Source organism: Notolabrus celidotus, chromosome 6 (assembly GCF_009762535.1).
Source record: "Notolabrus celidotus isolate fNotCel1 chromosome 6, fNotCel1.pri, whole genome shotgun sequence".
NCBI lineage: Eukaryota > Metazoa > Chordata > Actinopteri > Labriformes > Labridae > Notolabrus > Notolabrus celidotus.
In genome coordinates, this window is record NC_048277.1 from 29,666,593 (window position 1) to 29,682,746 (window position 16,154).

The following is a 16,154-nucleotide window of genomic DNA, read 5'->3' on the forward strand; positions in this document are numbered from 1 at the left end:
TTCTGCCCTCAGCTGAGGAGGAAATGTTCCCTGGCTGCAGACTGCAGTCTGTTCCAAGAATCGCTGTGTCACTGTTATCACCCTGTTCATTAGCATTCATTGGCGAATGTTTTCCTTAGCACTACCAGACGAATTAGATGACATCCTCCTGCTCTGATATTGATGCCTTCTCATCCCAGTCATCACGGTTAAAAATATGTTCACATCTATAGAAGACAGAGAGAGTGATGGGAATAAAGGAGGCTCCATCTTTGTGTGTCTGGATCTGCTTATCTTGGAGGATGACATAATTCAACAAGTCATCAAATCCAGGGTTGAAAAAGTCCCAGATAAAACTTGGTTTCAATTTTCTTATGACTCAAATTTCAAGCTTTATGGGAATAGGGAGCGTGTCCAGAGGGGCAGCCAGGGGTGCCATGGGCCCCCTTTTGAAATCTTAAGCTGCGTTTCCACCAAACGGTCTGGTTCAGTGCAGTACAGCAGTTGTTCTCAAAGTGGGGTCCTGGGACCCCTGGGGGTCCGCGAACCATAGCGTGGTGGTCCATGAAATAATTTGAATACATTTCTAGTAAATTATAAAATTGTGCTGTGTCACTACAAAACAGCATACACCATTGTTATGATACCATTTAGTGGTTCGAAGGGATATGTGAGTCTTGCTGCTGTTAATTTTCTGAACGTGTTTAAGATCAATTACTTGAAAAGTATAAATGCTGTCATGTTGAGTCCTCTTTTTTAAAGTATACAAGTGGTATAATTCAAATTGAAGTGTTATCTGTTTATCACTATGGTACAGGTCTGAAGTATTTACATTGATACGTTTTACAATACAAATAGTTCCAAGGGCAACTAAGAGTGCAAATGGTAGTAAGCATGTGCTTTAGTGATGGGATGTTCGGCTCTTTTCTCTTTTAACTCGGCTCCCAAAGAAGAGCCGGCTCTTTAGACTCCCGAACGGCTCTTAATTTAGGATCTTTTGTAGCCGTATGTTTTACCTTAACTTTGCAAAAACTAATGGTTTGTGTTGAAAACCCTTTTACATACAGTGTTTTTATGAGAAGCCTTATAATTGCTCAATTTTGTGCATTAATTCTGTTACAGAACCATCCTTACCCTGAACCTAGGGTTAGGGTTAAGGTTATGATTAGGGTTAGGGTTGTGATTAGGGTTAGGGTTAGGATTAGGGTTAGGGTTAGGGTTAGTATTAGGGTTAGGATTAGGGTTATGATTAGGGTTAGGGTTAGGGTTAGGGTTAGCATTAAGATTAGGGTTATGATTATGATTAGGGTTAGGTTTAGGGTTAGTGTTGTGATTAGGGTTAGGGTTTGGATTAGGGTTAGGGTTAGGGTTAGGGTTAAGGTTAGGATTAGGGTTAGGGTTAGGGTTAGGGTTAGGATTAGGATTAGGGTTAAGGTTAGGATTAGGGTTAGGGTTAGGGTTCGGATTTGGGTTAGGGTTAGGGTTAGGATTAGGGTTAAGGTTAGGGTTAGGGTTAGGGTTAGGATTAGGGTTAGGGTTAAGGTTAGGGTTGAGGTTAGGGTTAGGGTTAGGGTTAGGGTTAGGATTAGGTTTAGGGTTAAGGTTAGGGTTAGGGTTAGGGTTAAGGTTAGGGTTAGGGTTAAGGTTAAGGTTAAGGTTAGGGTTAGGGTTAAGGTTAGGATTAGGGTTAGGGTTAGGGTTAGGGTTAGGATTAGGGTTAGGATTAGGGTTAGGGCTAGGGTTAGGGTTAGGGTTAGGGTTAGGGTTAAGTTAAGGGTTAGGGTTAGGTTTAAGCTTAGGGTTAGGGTTAGGGTTGGGGTTAGGATTAGGGTTAGAATTAGGGTTAGGGTTAGGGTTAGGGTTAGGGTTAGGGTTAGGGCTAGGGTTAGGGTTCGGATTAGGGTTAGGGTTAGGGTTAGGGTTAGGGTTAGGATTAGGATTAGGGTTAGGGTTAGGGTTAGGGTTAAGTTTAGGGTTAGGGTTAGGCTTAGGGTTAGGGTTAGGGTTAGGGTTAGGGTTAAGATTAAGGTAAGGGTTAGGGTTAGGGTTAGGATTAGGGTTAGGGTTAGGGTTAGGATTAGGGTTAGGGTTAGGGTTAGGGTTAGGGTTAAGGTTAGGGTTAGGGTTAGGGTTAGGATTAGGGTTAGGGTTAGGATTAGGGTTAGGTTTAGGATTAGGGTTAGGGTTAGGGTTAGGATCAGGATTAGGGTTAGGATTAGGGTTAGGGTAAAGGTTAGGGTTAGGGTTAGGATTAGGGTTAGGATTAGGATTAGGGTTAGGGTTAGGGTTAGGATTAGGGTTAGGGTTAGGGTTAGGATTAGGGTTAGGGTTAGGGTTAGGGTTAGGTTTAGGGTTAGGGTTGTGATTAGGGTTAGGGTTAGGGTTTGGGTTAGGGTTTGGATTAGGGTTAAGGTTAGGGTTAGGGTTAGGGTTAGGGTTAGAACCAGAACCAGAACCAGAACTAAATTTAAGCAAACAGAACCAGAACCAAACTCATGCAAAGAGAACCAGAACCAAACACAAGCAAACAGAACCAGAACCAAACCAAACCAGAACCAAACCAAACCAGAACCAAACCAGAACCAAACCAGAATCGAACCGAACCGAACCAGAACCGAACCAGAACCGAACCAGAACCGAACCAAACCAAACCAAACCAGAACCAGAACTGAACCAGAACCAGAACCAAACAGAACCAGAACCAGAACCAACTCAAGCAAACAGAACCAGAACCAGAACCAACTCCAGCAAACCGAACCCGAACCGAACCAGAACCGAACTTGAGCCAAACCAGAATCGAACCAAACCAGAACCGAACCGGAAACGAACCGAACCAGAACCGAACCGAACCAGAACCGAACCTGAGCCAAACCAGAACCGAACCAAACCAGAACCGAACCAAACCAGAACCGAACCAAACCAGAACCGAACCAAACCAGAACTGAACCGGAACCGAACCAGAACCGAACCAGAACCAGAACCAAACAGAGCCAGAACCAGAACCAAACTCAAGCAAACCGAACCAGAACCGAACCAGAACCGAATCAGAACCGAACCAGAACCGAACCAGAACCAGATCTAACTTGAGATAATATTTGTTGCAATTTGGTGTTATATAAAAATAAATGGATTGATTGATGTAAAGTTTTAAACAACCTCTTCTTCTTCATCATCTTCCAAACACTCCATTTTGCAGGGCCACTGGTTTGTTGGTTCTGTGCTTCTGTAGAAAGATGACGGTGCAAGATGGGGGGCCTCTGTGGAAAGAGACTCACTCCTATGTGGGTATAAAGGGATCATTCTAAGTTACAACTAAACTACTTTAATATTCAGGCCCAGGGTATCATGCACTAAGTTAAACATACTTATGAATACTATATTTCATTTCTACCAAATCTGTTCTGCTAAATGCTGCCAATACCACACACTGTACCTTTGAGAAAAGTGCATTTGCAGATATGAAGACACTGTATGCTGCTATTCTATAGTTTGCACCAGACTAAGTTCATGTCTTGGTGTTTTTGACTTTTGACTCACAAACTTTGAGATGGACATTTTCTGTCTTTTTTCAAACATCAGCTTAATAAAATGGTTTTCAATGAGGGTGAACATCTTCTCTCCCCTCTCTGGAAGCGACTGTAATACCAACACTCTCAATGCCCCATCTGAAAAATCAGTGCCTTCCATTGTGTAACAACTGCACAAGCTGTTATCTGTACTCTTCTCTGCCCTCTCTTTTGATCACTTTCTTTTATGGTCTATAATCAACCTCCCTTATTGCTTTAGCCTACTAATCTGTGGGGGTTATCCCTTGCAAACCAATCACTGCTGGCTGAGGCAGAAAAATCAGTGCTAAATATTACTACAGATTTAAAAGCTCTTACATTTTGTAAAGTAGAGATGCATTTACTTCCCTGTGATGGTTTAATCTGCATTGCTTGGCAATGGTGACATGATAATGAATGAACAGACATGTGAATCTACACTGAGTAACAGAACTAGATGTAGCACTGTACCGGGTAAAATAAGCCACTTAAGCTCATCCTCCTACAATAACAGACCTGATAAGATTGAGTTAATACGGATTAGAAACCTCTTTTGACCTTTTACCTTTAGTTTACTCTGCACAGTCTCAGAGTAAATCAGACTTACACATCAATACGCACACATGATGATGGCCCAGGGTATGAACTTCTTAAACACTGTTTGTGAGGCAGCGATTGATGCTTCCATTAAAAGCTCAGGTAAGATGCTGTCTGCTGTTATTTGTTGTGGAGAGGGGAAATTTACAAGATGTTCTCTTGTAAAAGCAACAATGTAAACCTGATAAAGCATAAATCTCTGCTCTGTGTGGGCTATACAAGTTTATTCTCTAGTATTTTGTAGGTTTGCTGCGCTCTGTAACCATTAGGGAGAGTACGCCCACTATGACTGCAGTTCTTGCCAAATCATAACAGTAGTGATGTTTTCTCCCCTCCAGCTTCAGGGGACAGCAATCAGCTAGTAAACAAGGCACAACAGAATAAAGCAAAGTGGTGAACACAATTAAAATCTTACTAAGACGAAGAAGCGACATCAACAGCTGAATTATGAACAGTCCTTTTTGGATAGGCAGGGTCCTGATGGAGTGTAACAACCCCAAAGTGTTTGAGTGTGGGCCGTGATAGGAGCTGTTAGAGTTTGCCAAATTACAAGGAAACAACCTTCATTGCTTCCTTTATTATCTCCTTTATAATAGGATACACTGAAGCATCCTTTACGAGAGGAGACATAATAAAGTAAACAATTATTTTCCCCATCGACATTTAAAGATACGCACCTCTCCACCATGCATGAAAACAAGCAATCAACATGACATTTTTTTGAAGCCATCTTCACTGAATTAAACTATTGTTTAATTTAATCAAACTTATGACTCGTGTGGATAAATATAAGTGAAAGGAGCCTGAGCTGAGCGTGTGGCTGATTGAAACAACACACAAAGCACCATGCTTTTTGTAGTCCATGTTTGGCTGATTGTAATTCTGTTAGGGGAGTGGGATTCTAGAAACGTCCTTTCCTAACTCCTTCTTCACACCTTTCCTTGACTCTGTGACATTTTTGATTGAGGTCAAAGGAAAGTAGGTAGGCCAAGACATGGGGCGTAATTTTGTTACTTTACTATATTTCGACCAGACCCATGAGGTCAACATACAAGTGCACACACTGGAGTTCCACAAGTGGCCACTAGAGGCTGACTCTAAAAATGAGTCTGTCCCCATTGGGCCCCATGTTAAAATGCCCAACCTTATTAAAGCACAATTCATCACAGCCTGGTTTCAGTCTGGATCAAAAAACAATTTTGTTTTCTATATCTAATTTTGCAATTCATGACAGCTGTACAGGGAATCATTTTTTTCTCTCACTCCATCAAGGATTACATCAGAAAGGGTGTGGCAGCTCTCACCTACAGGTTTCTGCACATCTCTGTCAGCTAGGTGCCACCTCGAACAATTCTACTATCTGAACACTCTTCTGAGTATCCAGTCATGCAAATATGATCACTGCTGGCTCCAGAAAAAAAATGGAAACAGCCAAAAAGAAAAGGCTTCAAAGCACTCACTGTATATAGAATGGAAAATGTGCTTTCATTGTGAGATGTGAAGCAAAAAGACCGCCTCAATCCTCGATGAGTGCTGACATATTGTTCTGATGCAACCAAGGCATGATCAGACTGACATCACACCCTTTCTCCCAACCAAGTGTGCATTTATTAACAGAACTGATAAAAGCTAAAGGTCCCTGAGGTCAGTCCAAGAGTCTGCAACAGATCTGTTGAATACTCACAGTTATGGAAAGTTCAATGACTCTTGTGTTGGTGTTTGTTATGTTTTTTCTAGCCAATCCCCTTTTACTCTGATCATTTGATACAGGACAGAGCATGTATTTGACATGTTTCTTAATTTTATAGTTTGACCCATGGTCCATCTGTTAACATGAGGGAGGCAGGGTTTAAGACCAAACTGCAGCTAGTCAGTAGAGGGAGCTCTGAGTCTTTTGGCCACACAGTCAGGGAACTCTTGGTGCCCAACCCACCATGTTTGATGTCATTGTGGCTGGCTCCATTCACTTCTTGTGTACAGTATCTGACTTGACAAAGCAGCACAAAGGGACTTCTATGCTTTATAAGTGAGCTATCATTTTATATTCAACAATATTACAATGGACTGCAATATTGAGCTTTTAAGCTTGCTTTTGGCAACTCACAGATTCAGTGGCATATGTTTTAAGGCTCCTTTCTAACTTGGAAAGCCAGCCTGAAATGTTAAGTGACTTCACTCAGCAAACATCAGTATCAAAAACGTACACGCTAAAATCTAAAAAGGGTGTCTGTAAAAAGTTTTGATTTGTATTCTATGACAGTCAACATTTTTCAGATCTGAAAAACGTGAGTCTGTCTCAGAAGAAGACAGACTAAGCTGGTTTTGATGCAGGATCAGTTTGAAGAGTGTCTGAGACGGTGTGATGCTGTCAGCCCACCTTTAAAACTTGAACTCGGTGGACACTGCAATAATTCAAGATGACCACCAGACATATTGTTCTCCCTGAAGGACAAAATCACAACATTTTTACAGCCATTTTTCAAACCTACAAGAGGCCACTTCTTAATACTGCAATGGGTAGAGAGATGTGAAATGTTAAAAATGGTTTAATTTAAATATAATAGTCATACCTAAGGACATTGAGGGATTGCGTGTAAAATATTTCCTACTTCTCACTTTGGGATGCAGCAAAAGATTTTACGGCTGCAGAATGCTGCAGAACACCTAAAGAAACCTGTATGGAGGGGAAAGAGTTACAGCCCTGATCAAAGTGTTATCCAGCAAAGACTCTGAATTCAGGGCTGGTACATGAAGTGAAGGTGAGAGAGCTCTCTCTAAGCTCAGTGTCAGACCCACAGTCACACTAATTTTCTCTTTCACTGCCTCCAAGTTCCTGATCTGTTAAACCTAAAAGGTGTTACAGGTCTGACAGAAACACTGGATCACAAGCTCAGAGAAGTGCTTGTGATGTTTGAAGAGTAATTTTCTTTTCCAGGAACAATAAAGTGTACTGATTTCATGCAGGGATATGAGAAAACAGAGGGCTACAAAATAAACACAAGGCTTGTGGAATTATGTGGAAATCAAAACAAAAGAATTAAACATCAATTAACTAACACAACAAAATCTGTTGTGTTAGTTAATTGATGTTTAATTCTGCAAGTTTGCAGTAAAATGTAATAAAAGTTAAGCTACAGGAGGATGACTGCTTAGGATTATCTCCAGAGAAAAATAAAGTAAATAAAGAACCAAAGTAGTGTCAAACACAAAAAACTAAACCTGGGAAAGATTTCACCCTGAATGGGCTTCTTGTTGCCTTGGGTTTAGGATTGCTCCTGGCTTAAAAAGTGATCTGAAAGTTTCTGTATCACAGGTCTTTGGAAAAGCATAAAGGACCTATCAAATCTATGTTGTATATCCAAATAAATGCTCTTCAACGATTAGCAACTCACAGTGTTGGAAACCATAATCTTACAATATTCAAACCCAAAATGGTGGAAATTCCCGAGATGTTATTTAAAGCTCCTGTCAGGAACTTGTTTGTTTTGATTTTGGTGCCCCCTGTAGACAAAGCAGTACATCTCTCTTAGTTGATCTTAGCCTACAGCAGCCCAATGTGTCACTCACTGTGAATCACTGCAATAGAAATAATGATAAAAATACTGTTTAAACTGATACTAATTGCCTCCCATGACACCGTCCCCGCCTAAACAGCAACATGCATAAAAAATAACAAAATAGAAATAATCAGTCTTTTTGCTGATGTTCTCTTGATCACACAGTATTAACCAGTATCAGTATTAATTTCAGTCTATTTCATAACTAGCTAAAAACTCCTTACAGGTGCTTTAATCAAGACAGTCCAGGAGTGTATTTATACTGTGCTTTGAAAATGTGATGACTCATAGATTGTCCAAACAGGTCAGAGTTGAAAAGTGCTGTGTCAACCATGGCTTCTGGACTAAAACCTGCATTTTAAATCTACTTTGGATTGTTAATCATAATATTGGGCAATTTTCAGATCGAGTTTTGCCTTAAGAGATTTCTTAGAGACTTTTTTCAGTGTTCCTTGAGATTTAATACATCAAACTATCACTTAAAACTTCTGTGAGGCGTTTTTAACCGCTTACAATCAGACAGAAATGAAATTGATGCCTACTTACGACCTCCAAAAGTTATCATGTACAAAAATATTTCTACGGGGTTGATCTTAATGCCTGATATCACTGCTGCAGGGTAGGTGTCCGACTGAGAGGTTTACTGCATGCTCTGGAAACGTCCCTTTCACACAAAGTTTCTAGATTAGCGATAAGAAAGGGGACTTATCATGACGGACACAACTCCCACAAACACAGGACAAAGTCAGTAAAGAGATGAGAGGTATAATTTTGTTTGCAGGGGGCGCCAGAATCATCACAAACTGAAAGTTCAACACAGGAGATTTAATTGTTAGAACAAATGAAAGGCACATTTTTATCTAAAATGAATAAAAGTTATTTGAAGATGACATTTTTGGCTCATTTTTTTCCAAATATTTTTGGAATAGTATCAAATCATCCTGGCTTGTTTGACAGTAACACTGCAGGGAGGATGACTTGTTGCTGGCCTACAATGGGACCCTGATGCTCTCATGTAATGAGAGTCAATAGCAGGTCGTTTACTGTGAGTCACACTGAGTCACACTTAGAAACACAGAAGAATCTATGCTGCAAAGGGATGAGGGGGTGTGATACTGAGCTGTCAAGTCCCTTACGGCGGTAAGAGGAGGTCAGGAGGGAAGGATGGGGTTGCTATGGTGCCGGACTGGCATCTGAATGTGCGATTGATCATCTGGCATGAGAAGAGCTTAGAGTGGCAACGGCACAGCACAAAAATTGCTGACCAGCACACTCCTCAGTCCACACATCTTTCACTACTGCTCCACAAATCCCTTTACATCCCTAAACTTCAGACAGCCCACACTGACAGAATGACTGCAGAGGTATTCAGCTGAGTAATGATGCCTGAGAGCGTCAAAGTAAGAGTCCAGTCGGGAACAGAAAGCTACTGTATGTGTTTTTCATTTTTAATACCAGAGAAGATGCTGAGCACAGCCTACAGATTAGGTTTGTTTACTGGTTTGAGGGTACATGACAACTCATCCATGACAAGCAGAGACACCGACACACAAGCCTGCTCATCCTGCTGCAATACAGACACCCACATATTCATTATGCATGCTTTAAATTCATCTTTTGCTTAACATATGCAGCCACACTGATCACTCAGGTCTGAAAGTCTGCTAAATTATTAACTCAGAATTTAATCAGAAGTCCTGTGATGGAGTACAGTATTTGGTAAAGTGAGAGGGAGGCTGCATGCCAAAAGATAGGATAAGGTAAGATAAGATATTACTTTACTGATCCCCTGGGGGGGAATTCAGTTATTGCAGCAACCCAGACATAAGTACAATCAAGAAAAAGTTCCAATTAGTAAAATAAAATAAGTAAAAATAAAAATAGATAAATACAGATACAATTTAGATATCTACAATGTTACAAATGGATTAAATAGTAGTGATTACAGGCAGTATTAAAAATGTTTCAGTAGTAACAGGTTAACATGGTGTGATTATGGTTGGTAATGACAGATTAAGCACTATAATAAATACATATGGGTATATATTATGACCATAAGTTGTAGTAAACAATAATAATGTAGCCTAATATAACATAATATAATAAAGCAGGGAAACACTGCTCTATTAAAGTGACAGACCGGTGCTGCAGCTACAACTTGACACTGCAATTTTACAGTCATAGAGTTCACAGAGGGAAAGGGAAATGCGTGGTGTCCCATGGTGCAATGCTGCAGCAGCAGCCACTACCTACAGAAACAACTCTAAGCACTGCGTCGAAACATTTCTCCCCAGGTTTGATGTTTTTCCTCCACTTTCCCTCTCAGAGTTGCACATTGACACATAGTTATCAAACAGATTACATCCACAGACTGGGTACCGGCGCTCCCTCCATCACTCACCCCGCTCTATCTGCGCTCTGGCTGCGTCCAGCTGGAGCTCCGTGCCGATCTCCCCGATCACTACCAGCATGTAGTGGCTGCTCCGGTTGAACGGCGACCCAAACCTCCGTCTGCCTCCTCCCCGGCGGTGCCGTAGTCGCTCCTCGGACCCCGGTTTAAGTGTTCCGAAGCCCTCGTCCTCCTCCACTACCGGGAGCGCACCTCGCACCGGGATCTCCATGGCAACAACCCCCGGTGCGGACGCCGGAGCTGACTCCATCGCCATGACAACTACCGGTATGCGCGAGGGGGAGAGCCTGGTGGGTAGGGGTGGGGTGGGGATGGAGATGGAGATGGTGTCGGAGGACTGAGGGTGAGAAAAGAGGGGGTGAGAGGTAGGGAGGGGAGGTATAGGGAGGTGAAGACTGGTAATAAATTATCAAACTGCACAGAGGACCAAAAATGAATTACTTCCGGTGGAGATTTCTAAAAGAGTGCAATATCAACCTGTGACGATCAATGATTAAATAATGTGATAGAGCATTTTGTGATGTGAAGTGATAATGTTCTGTTTGTTTATTTTGTTCTATTTATTTTTGTGATAGAAAAAGCTGGGCAATAATTTCTTCTACACTGACATTTCCATGGGAAGTTAAGCTGGGGACTTTTGGAGATATTCCAAAGTGGAAACTTTCCATGGGAATTTATGGAAATTAACTGGGAATTGAGGGTAGTTTAATGGAAAGGTATCATATCCAAGCATAAATATTTGTTTTGTTATAAGCAGACATCCATCCAAAATAATACAATTAAATCACTCACCACATCATGTACTCTCTGTAAATATACATGTAGATATACAATGCAACAATTCTCCAAGCAGAATTCCATATTTCTACTTTTTGTATTATTTAATTACTATTTTTTTAATGTAAAAACTACCTCTGCTATTCACCACTGCACTTTATCATATTATTTTAGCCTGTACATATTAGTCATGCCTATTTGTTGTTCTTTTGTATTTATAGATGATGTTACTGTTATTATTTTTATTTTATTTTCATTTGTAGGTCTTATTCTTATGCCTTGTACAAAGAGAGCACAGTTTACCTAAGTCAAATTCCTTGTGTTTTCAAGCATACCTGGCCAATAAAGCTGATTCTGATTCTGATTCTGATCCGATTTATTTGTAAGTAGAACTTTATCAAGTGTTACATATTTTATTGAACAATCAATTCTTTCATTGAAGACCAAAAACATGAATGTTGAGTTAAATATTAATCCCCCCGACCCAACCCATTAAAAAAATTAACAAAAATGCAATCTCAGCAAAGTCTTATTCAAAATGTTAACTAAAAAGGGCCCCTCTCCCTCTAACAAAGTCAAAATGCAAATAAAAAAGCATCTTCCCTCAAGCTTCTCAAGCCAAGCCTCTGCAGGATTCTAGATCATCTGTGCATGTGATGGAGGAATGCACAGTGCATGTAGGGGGCGTGGTCTCAATAGCACTGCAGTAAGCCATGTGCTATGTGCATGTGATTGAGGAATAGCATAGATATTCAACTGTACTTGCATGAAATCTGGTTGTTTTAGTCAGGATTATGCTAAAATAGATTTTCCCCAACTATATTTAAGTTCCCTATTAGGAGCCAACCTTCAATTTAGTAAATTCCTGGTTTTGAGCCTCCTCGCCAACAACTACAGTATTCCCGCCTGTCAATCAAGTCAGCTGTGCCTCTCGTAATGGAAAACTTGTAATCTTAATATCTTTGAAATTGCCGCGTTAGAAAAAAAATTCATCCCCCGTACGGTGTGTGCCGATCGAGAAATGAGCTATCCAGACTACACTCGTCTTTTGTACCAGGCTGTAAACATGTTTATTTCTGCTGTAAAGATCGTCTTTTTTGAATTGGTGTGTATGTGGTTTCCGGTACTTCTGGAGCCGGCCTCAAGCGGATCCTTGATGAACTGCAGTTTTTAGCACTTCCGCATTGGCCTTGTATTTTTAGACCGGAGGTTGCCGCTTGGTCTGTACACATTTTTTGTCCTCAATGACAACTTATGCAATATAGTGCTGAAAATAAAGACTGTGTGTTTATCTTTTATGCCTTTCATTTGCAGCTAAAGTACGGTTGATATAAAATAATCGCCTGTTAGCCTAGCCCCCATAGCCACCGCAATAGTTTATAGCAGATGAACTGCAATCCCACATCATAGAAACTTACCTTTGAGGAATACTTTAAACAGATAACCTGTTGTTATCACCAAGGAATTCGATATTTTAACTGGTATATTTATGATTAGCAGAGACGTTAACTCCATGTAATGATGTAATGATGTGGGAATGCAGTTTATCTGCTGTCCATTAATCTGACAATACATGATAAGCTAACAGGCTAACCTCTGACTAAGGCTTAATTACTTTTATTTCATCATGGGGGTACCAAACAGCCATGATTTGTAAACACATGAAAGACAAGACATCATATTCCTTAAAATACATCACTAGAATTCATTTACTTTGTCAATTAGGACAAAAAACATTTAGTTGCATACTGATGGAACATCACTGAGAGGACTGAAAGGATACACTGAACTAGCGACCGTTGACTTGCTGCAGAACCACTTTCATATGCCTCAGAACTACTGGCATCTGCTGCTGAAACAACTTCCTTCCAGAGAGGAATAATAATAATAAAACACTTGAGTTACTACCTGCATATGCCTCAGAACTACCAGCATATGGGGAGCCCACTTCACAGCATGCCATAGGCCATTTTTCAGTTACCTAGTCACTGGGATTTGGTGCACATATGTGGTGTAAGAATGCTTTATTTTTATCAAATGAACTGTTAAGTTGTAACTGATTGAATACACTGAATTTAATTTGGGTATGATTATTTTAATGACAAATAAGTTATAATATTCAGCATCCCTTCCTGGATGTTCAGTCAGTTATGTCATTGTAAGTCACAAAACTTTCAGCTGAACACATCAGATAGGACATAAGAGATATTCGGCATGAAGGCAGGGCCGACCGAGTGATTCTCTAAATACTGAGCAGGAAAAGTGTGTTGAAACCTTTATCAATAATGGCAATAATCTCTCATATTCATGTTGCTAGTACAACATGCTAACTGTCTCCAACAAAAACAAACTCATACACACCACAAACACTGCCACCAAAATCATCCGCCTCCCCACACCCAACCTGTCTGACCTCAACAACAGAGCCATCATACACAGAGCACGCACTATAACACTGGACCCCCAACACCCCCTCTACTCGGTCTTCACACTACTCCCCTCCGGTCGCAGATACAGATCCCCTTACTGTAGGCGAGCCCGGTTTGGCAGAAGCTTCGTCCTATCGGCCATAGCACTGCTAAACAGAATGCCACTGTAATGTGTCCGGTGTGTTTATATGTGTTCGGTGTGCATATATGTGTCCAGTGTGTTCATATGTGTTCGGTGTGTTTTATATGTGCCCAGTGTGTGCATATGTGTCTGGTGTGTATATTTGTGGGGTGCGGGGCACCATTGCTGTGAGGCTGGGTGGATGTTTATGGTTATTGTGTTCATACATGTATTCCTGTATAGACGGTGGCAACAAATCTCCTTATTAAGGACAAATAAAGATCTATCTATCTATCTATCTATCTATCTATCTATCTATCTATCTATCTATCTATCTATCTATCTATCTATCTATCTATCTATCTATCTTATATTAGTCATGTATTATACCCTGCGTTAAGGCTGTGGTACTGTTGTACTGGACAGCATTAGTTTTTACTATGTGTAACTAAAAATCTTGCACCTTTGTGTATGTTTCAGTGAAATTGCATAAGAAGATTTATCCCCCCCATGGTTTCTAATACGACAAGAGAAACTTTTACTCCCTGGCATTCTGTCAAGTTGCTATAACTCAAATTTTGCACCTGCAAGAACATAATACTGCTCTGTAGTTTACAATGAAACTGTACATGTTTACTTCAATAACAGATGTATAAAATGTCAGTGGTTGATTGTGATCCAGCAGCTTTCACTCTTTTTGGTTGTTGTAGATTGCAGCTATAAGTATAGTTTTCACTTTTTGTGGTGGCACAAATCTAGAAGCTTTTATTTGTTTTTTTCTCTTTTTGAATAGGTGCACATTTGCTGGAAACCAACAAAGGCTTCAATAAACAGCTAGAGCATAAGAAGAAACAGTGACACGGGAAAAATACATTTCATGGCAAACATTGTGCACACAGTCCAGCAGGATTTATAAGGAAAACTGGATTAGAACCTTCAGAACGTCACTCAGGCACTCTCAATCTCCTTTTAGGATTCAGATGATGTTTGAATTCAGTCGCTCTTGAGCTGTGAATGTAGGGGGACTTATTAAAAATAATCTGTATAAGATTAAAGGACAGTTTCTCCAGAACTCAAACACACACAGACACACACACACACACACATCAGGCCACACTGATAATGACAGAGAGAATACAGAGGAGTCTTAAAAGAGCCTCTTTGTTCTTCGAGAATTGTTCCTCATTCCGTCTCCCTCCTGGTTAACCTTGAGCTTGGCACATTTCAGAGAGCAGCAGAGGGCGTCTCAGCACAAACTGTCAGCACCACACTGAGGGGATAATAAGGAGGTCTACACTGATTTCTGTTTGGCCTCAAAACTTGGCCTAAACCTTTTTTTTAGTATTGTCACCACTGATTTAACACAAGGCAGGGGAAACTAGAATTGAGAGCACATATTGTCAAATCAGTCCCAGCTTTCATTTGTGCAGATTTGGTAAATAACCATGTTTTAATCCATGTACCCATTAAAGTTTGCTGCTTTATATTAGACCTGTTTAAAGTTCCTATATAAAAACATACCTCTTCTCTCGAATTCAAATTAAAAAAGTGAAATGGTTAAAAATGAGGTCTGTATGACTTCAGTACCTTTAAATACTATCTGCTCTAATGAGCTGTGCCTCTGAGAGACACTGTGAACAGAGTAAAAATAAACAGAGAGCTTCATCCAACAGTAGCAGCATGAAGGTACCTCATACTGTGTTTTTTTTTTACTGCAGGTTTCTCTGACAGTGAGTCAGCACTTCACTTCACAGAGCACTCACACCACAGTCATGCTGCCCTCTAGTGGTGAGAAACAAGGCTCTCAGCTCACTACAAGTTAGTGGATGATGTAAGCTGTTTTACTTCATTATGAGAGTGCTGAGAAACATAGAAATCAGATCTGGCTGAATGTGCAGGAAACAAAGAAATGTTAAGTATTGTTTTCATGTGGATGTTCAGAGCAGACAATAAGGGTGTTCCTGAGGATGTTACCAATATTTACTCTTAATTCATAGCCTACTCCTACTTTGCAACCAAGAGTCAGGTGTTACCATCATAATTTCATCTGTTTTTCAAAGAAGTACCAGATTAGATCATTTGATCCAATAGCACATTCTAGAAATTACTATATCAAGATATGACGCCATCTGCTGGACATCTAATGTTAAAACACACCTTTGGGTCGATCACTTTTGCTGCATATTTATAGTTTCATAATCTGCTCGGTCGTGAAAAAGGGGGAAAATATAATTTTTGAAAAGCTTATAAAAGCCCCAGTGAGGAGTTTTTATCTGGTTGTGAAACTGATTCATACTTATGCCTTTTTATGACCTACAAAAGCAAACCAGACCATCACAATCCAGATTCACAAGTTTTACATTGTAAATTTTGATGGGGAGGTGTCAGGCCAGATGATTGACTACTGAGGAAACAGTCTTTCTTTGTATTTTCCCCAGCAAACATTAACAATGAGTGACACATTCAAATGTTAAAAGAAAAACAGGAAGAAATAGTATGTTAGAAATTACCACCCTGGCATGTACAGGAGCACAGGACAAAAACAGCAATCTTATAAGATGTACAGGTTTGCCCATAGAGGGTGCCAAAATGGACTCAAATCAAAAGTTCCACACAGAAGCTTTAACTGTTTAAGTATAGGTTAACAGTAATTTACAGCTACATACAAGAGTTTACTTCTGTGCTTTAAATAAATGGATAAAAAGCTGTGCCTGGATTATTTGAATGCCTGAAGGGAGG

General features: G+C 40.2%; 1 protein-coding gene across 1 annotated transcript in view; it reads right to left on the reverse strand.

Moving 5' to 3' along the window:
- The window catches only part of map1ab (microtubule-associated protein 1Ab), a 99,053-nt gene extending 88,652 nt beyond the window's left edge, over positions 1-10,401 (reverse strand). Inside the window, exon 1 of the mRNA XM_034685059.1 lies at positions 10,080-10,401. Coding sequence (XP_034540950.1) covers positions 10,080-10,344 — 265 coding nt within the window. The 5' untranslated portion in view covers positions 10,345-10,401. The remainder of the gene's footprint in view (positions 1-10,079) is intronic.
- Between the last annotated feature and the right edge of the window lie 5,753 nt (positions 10,402-16,154).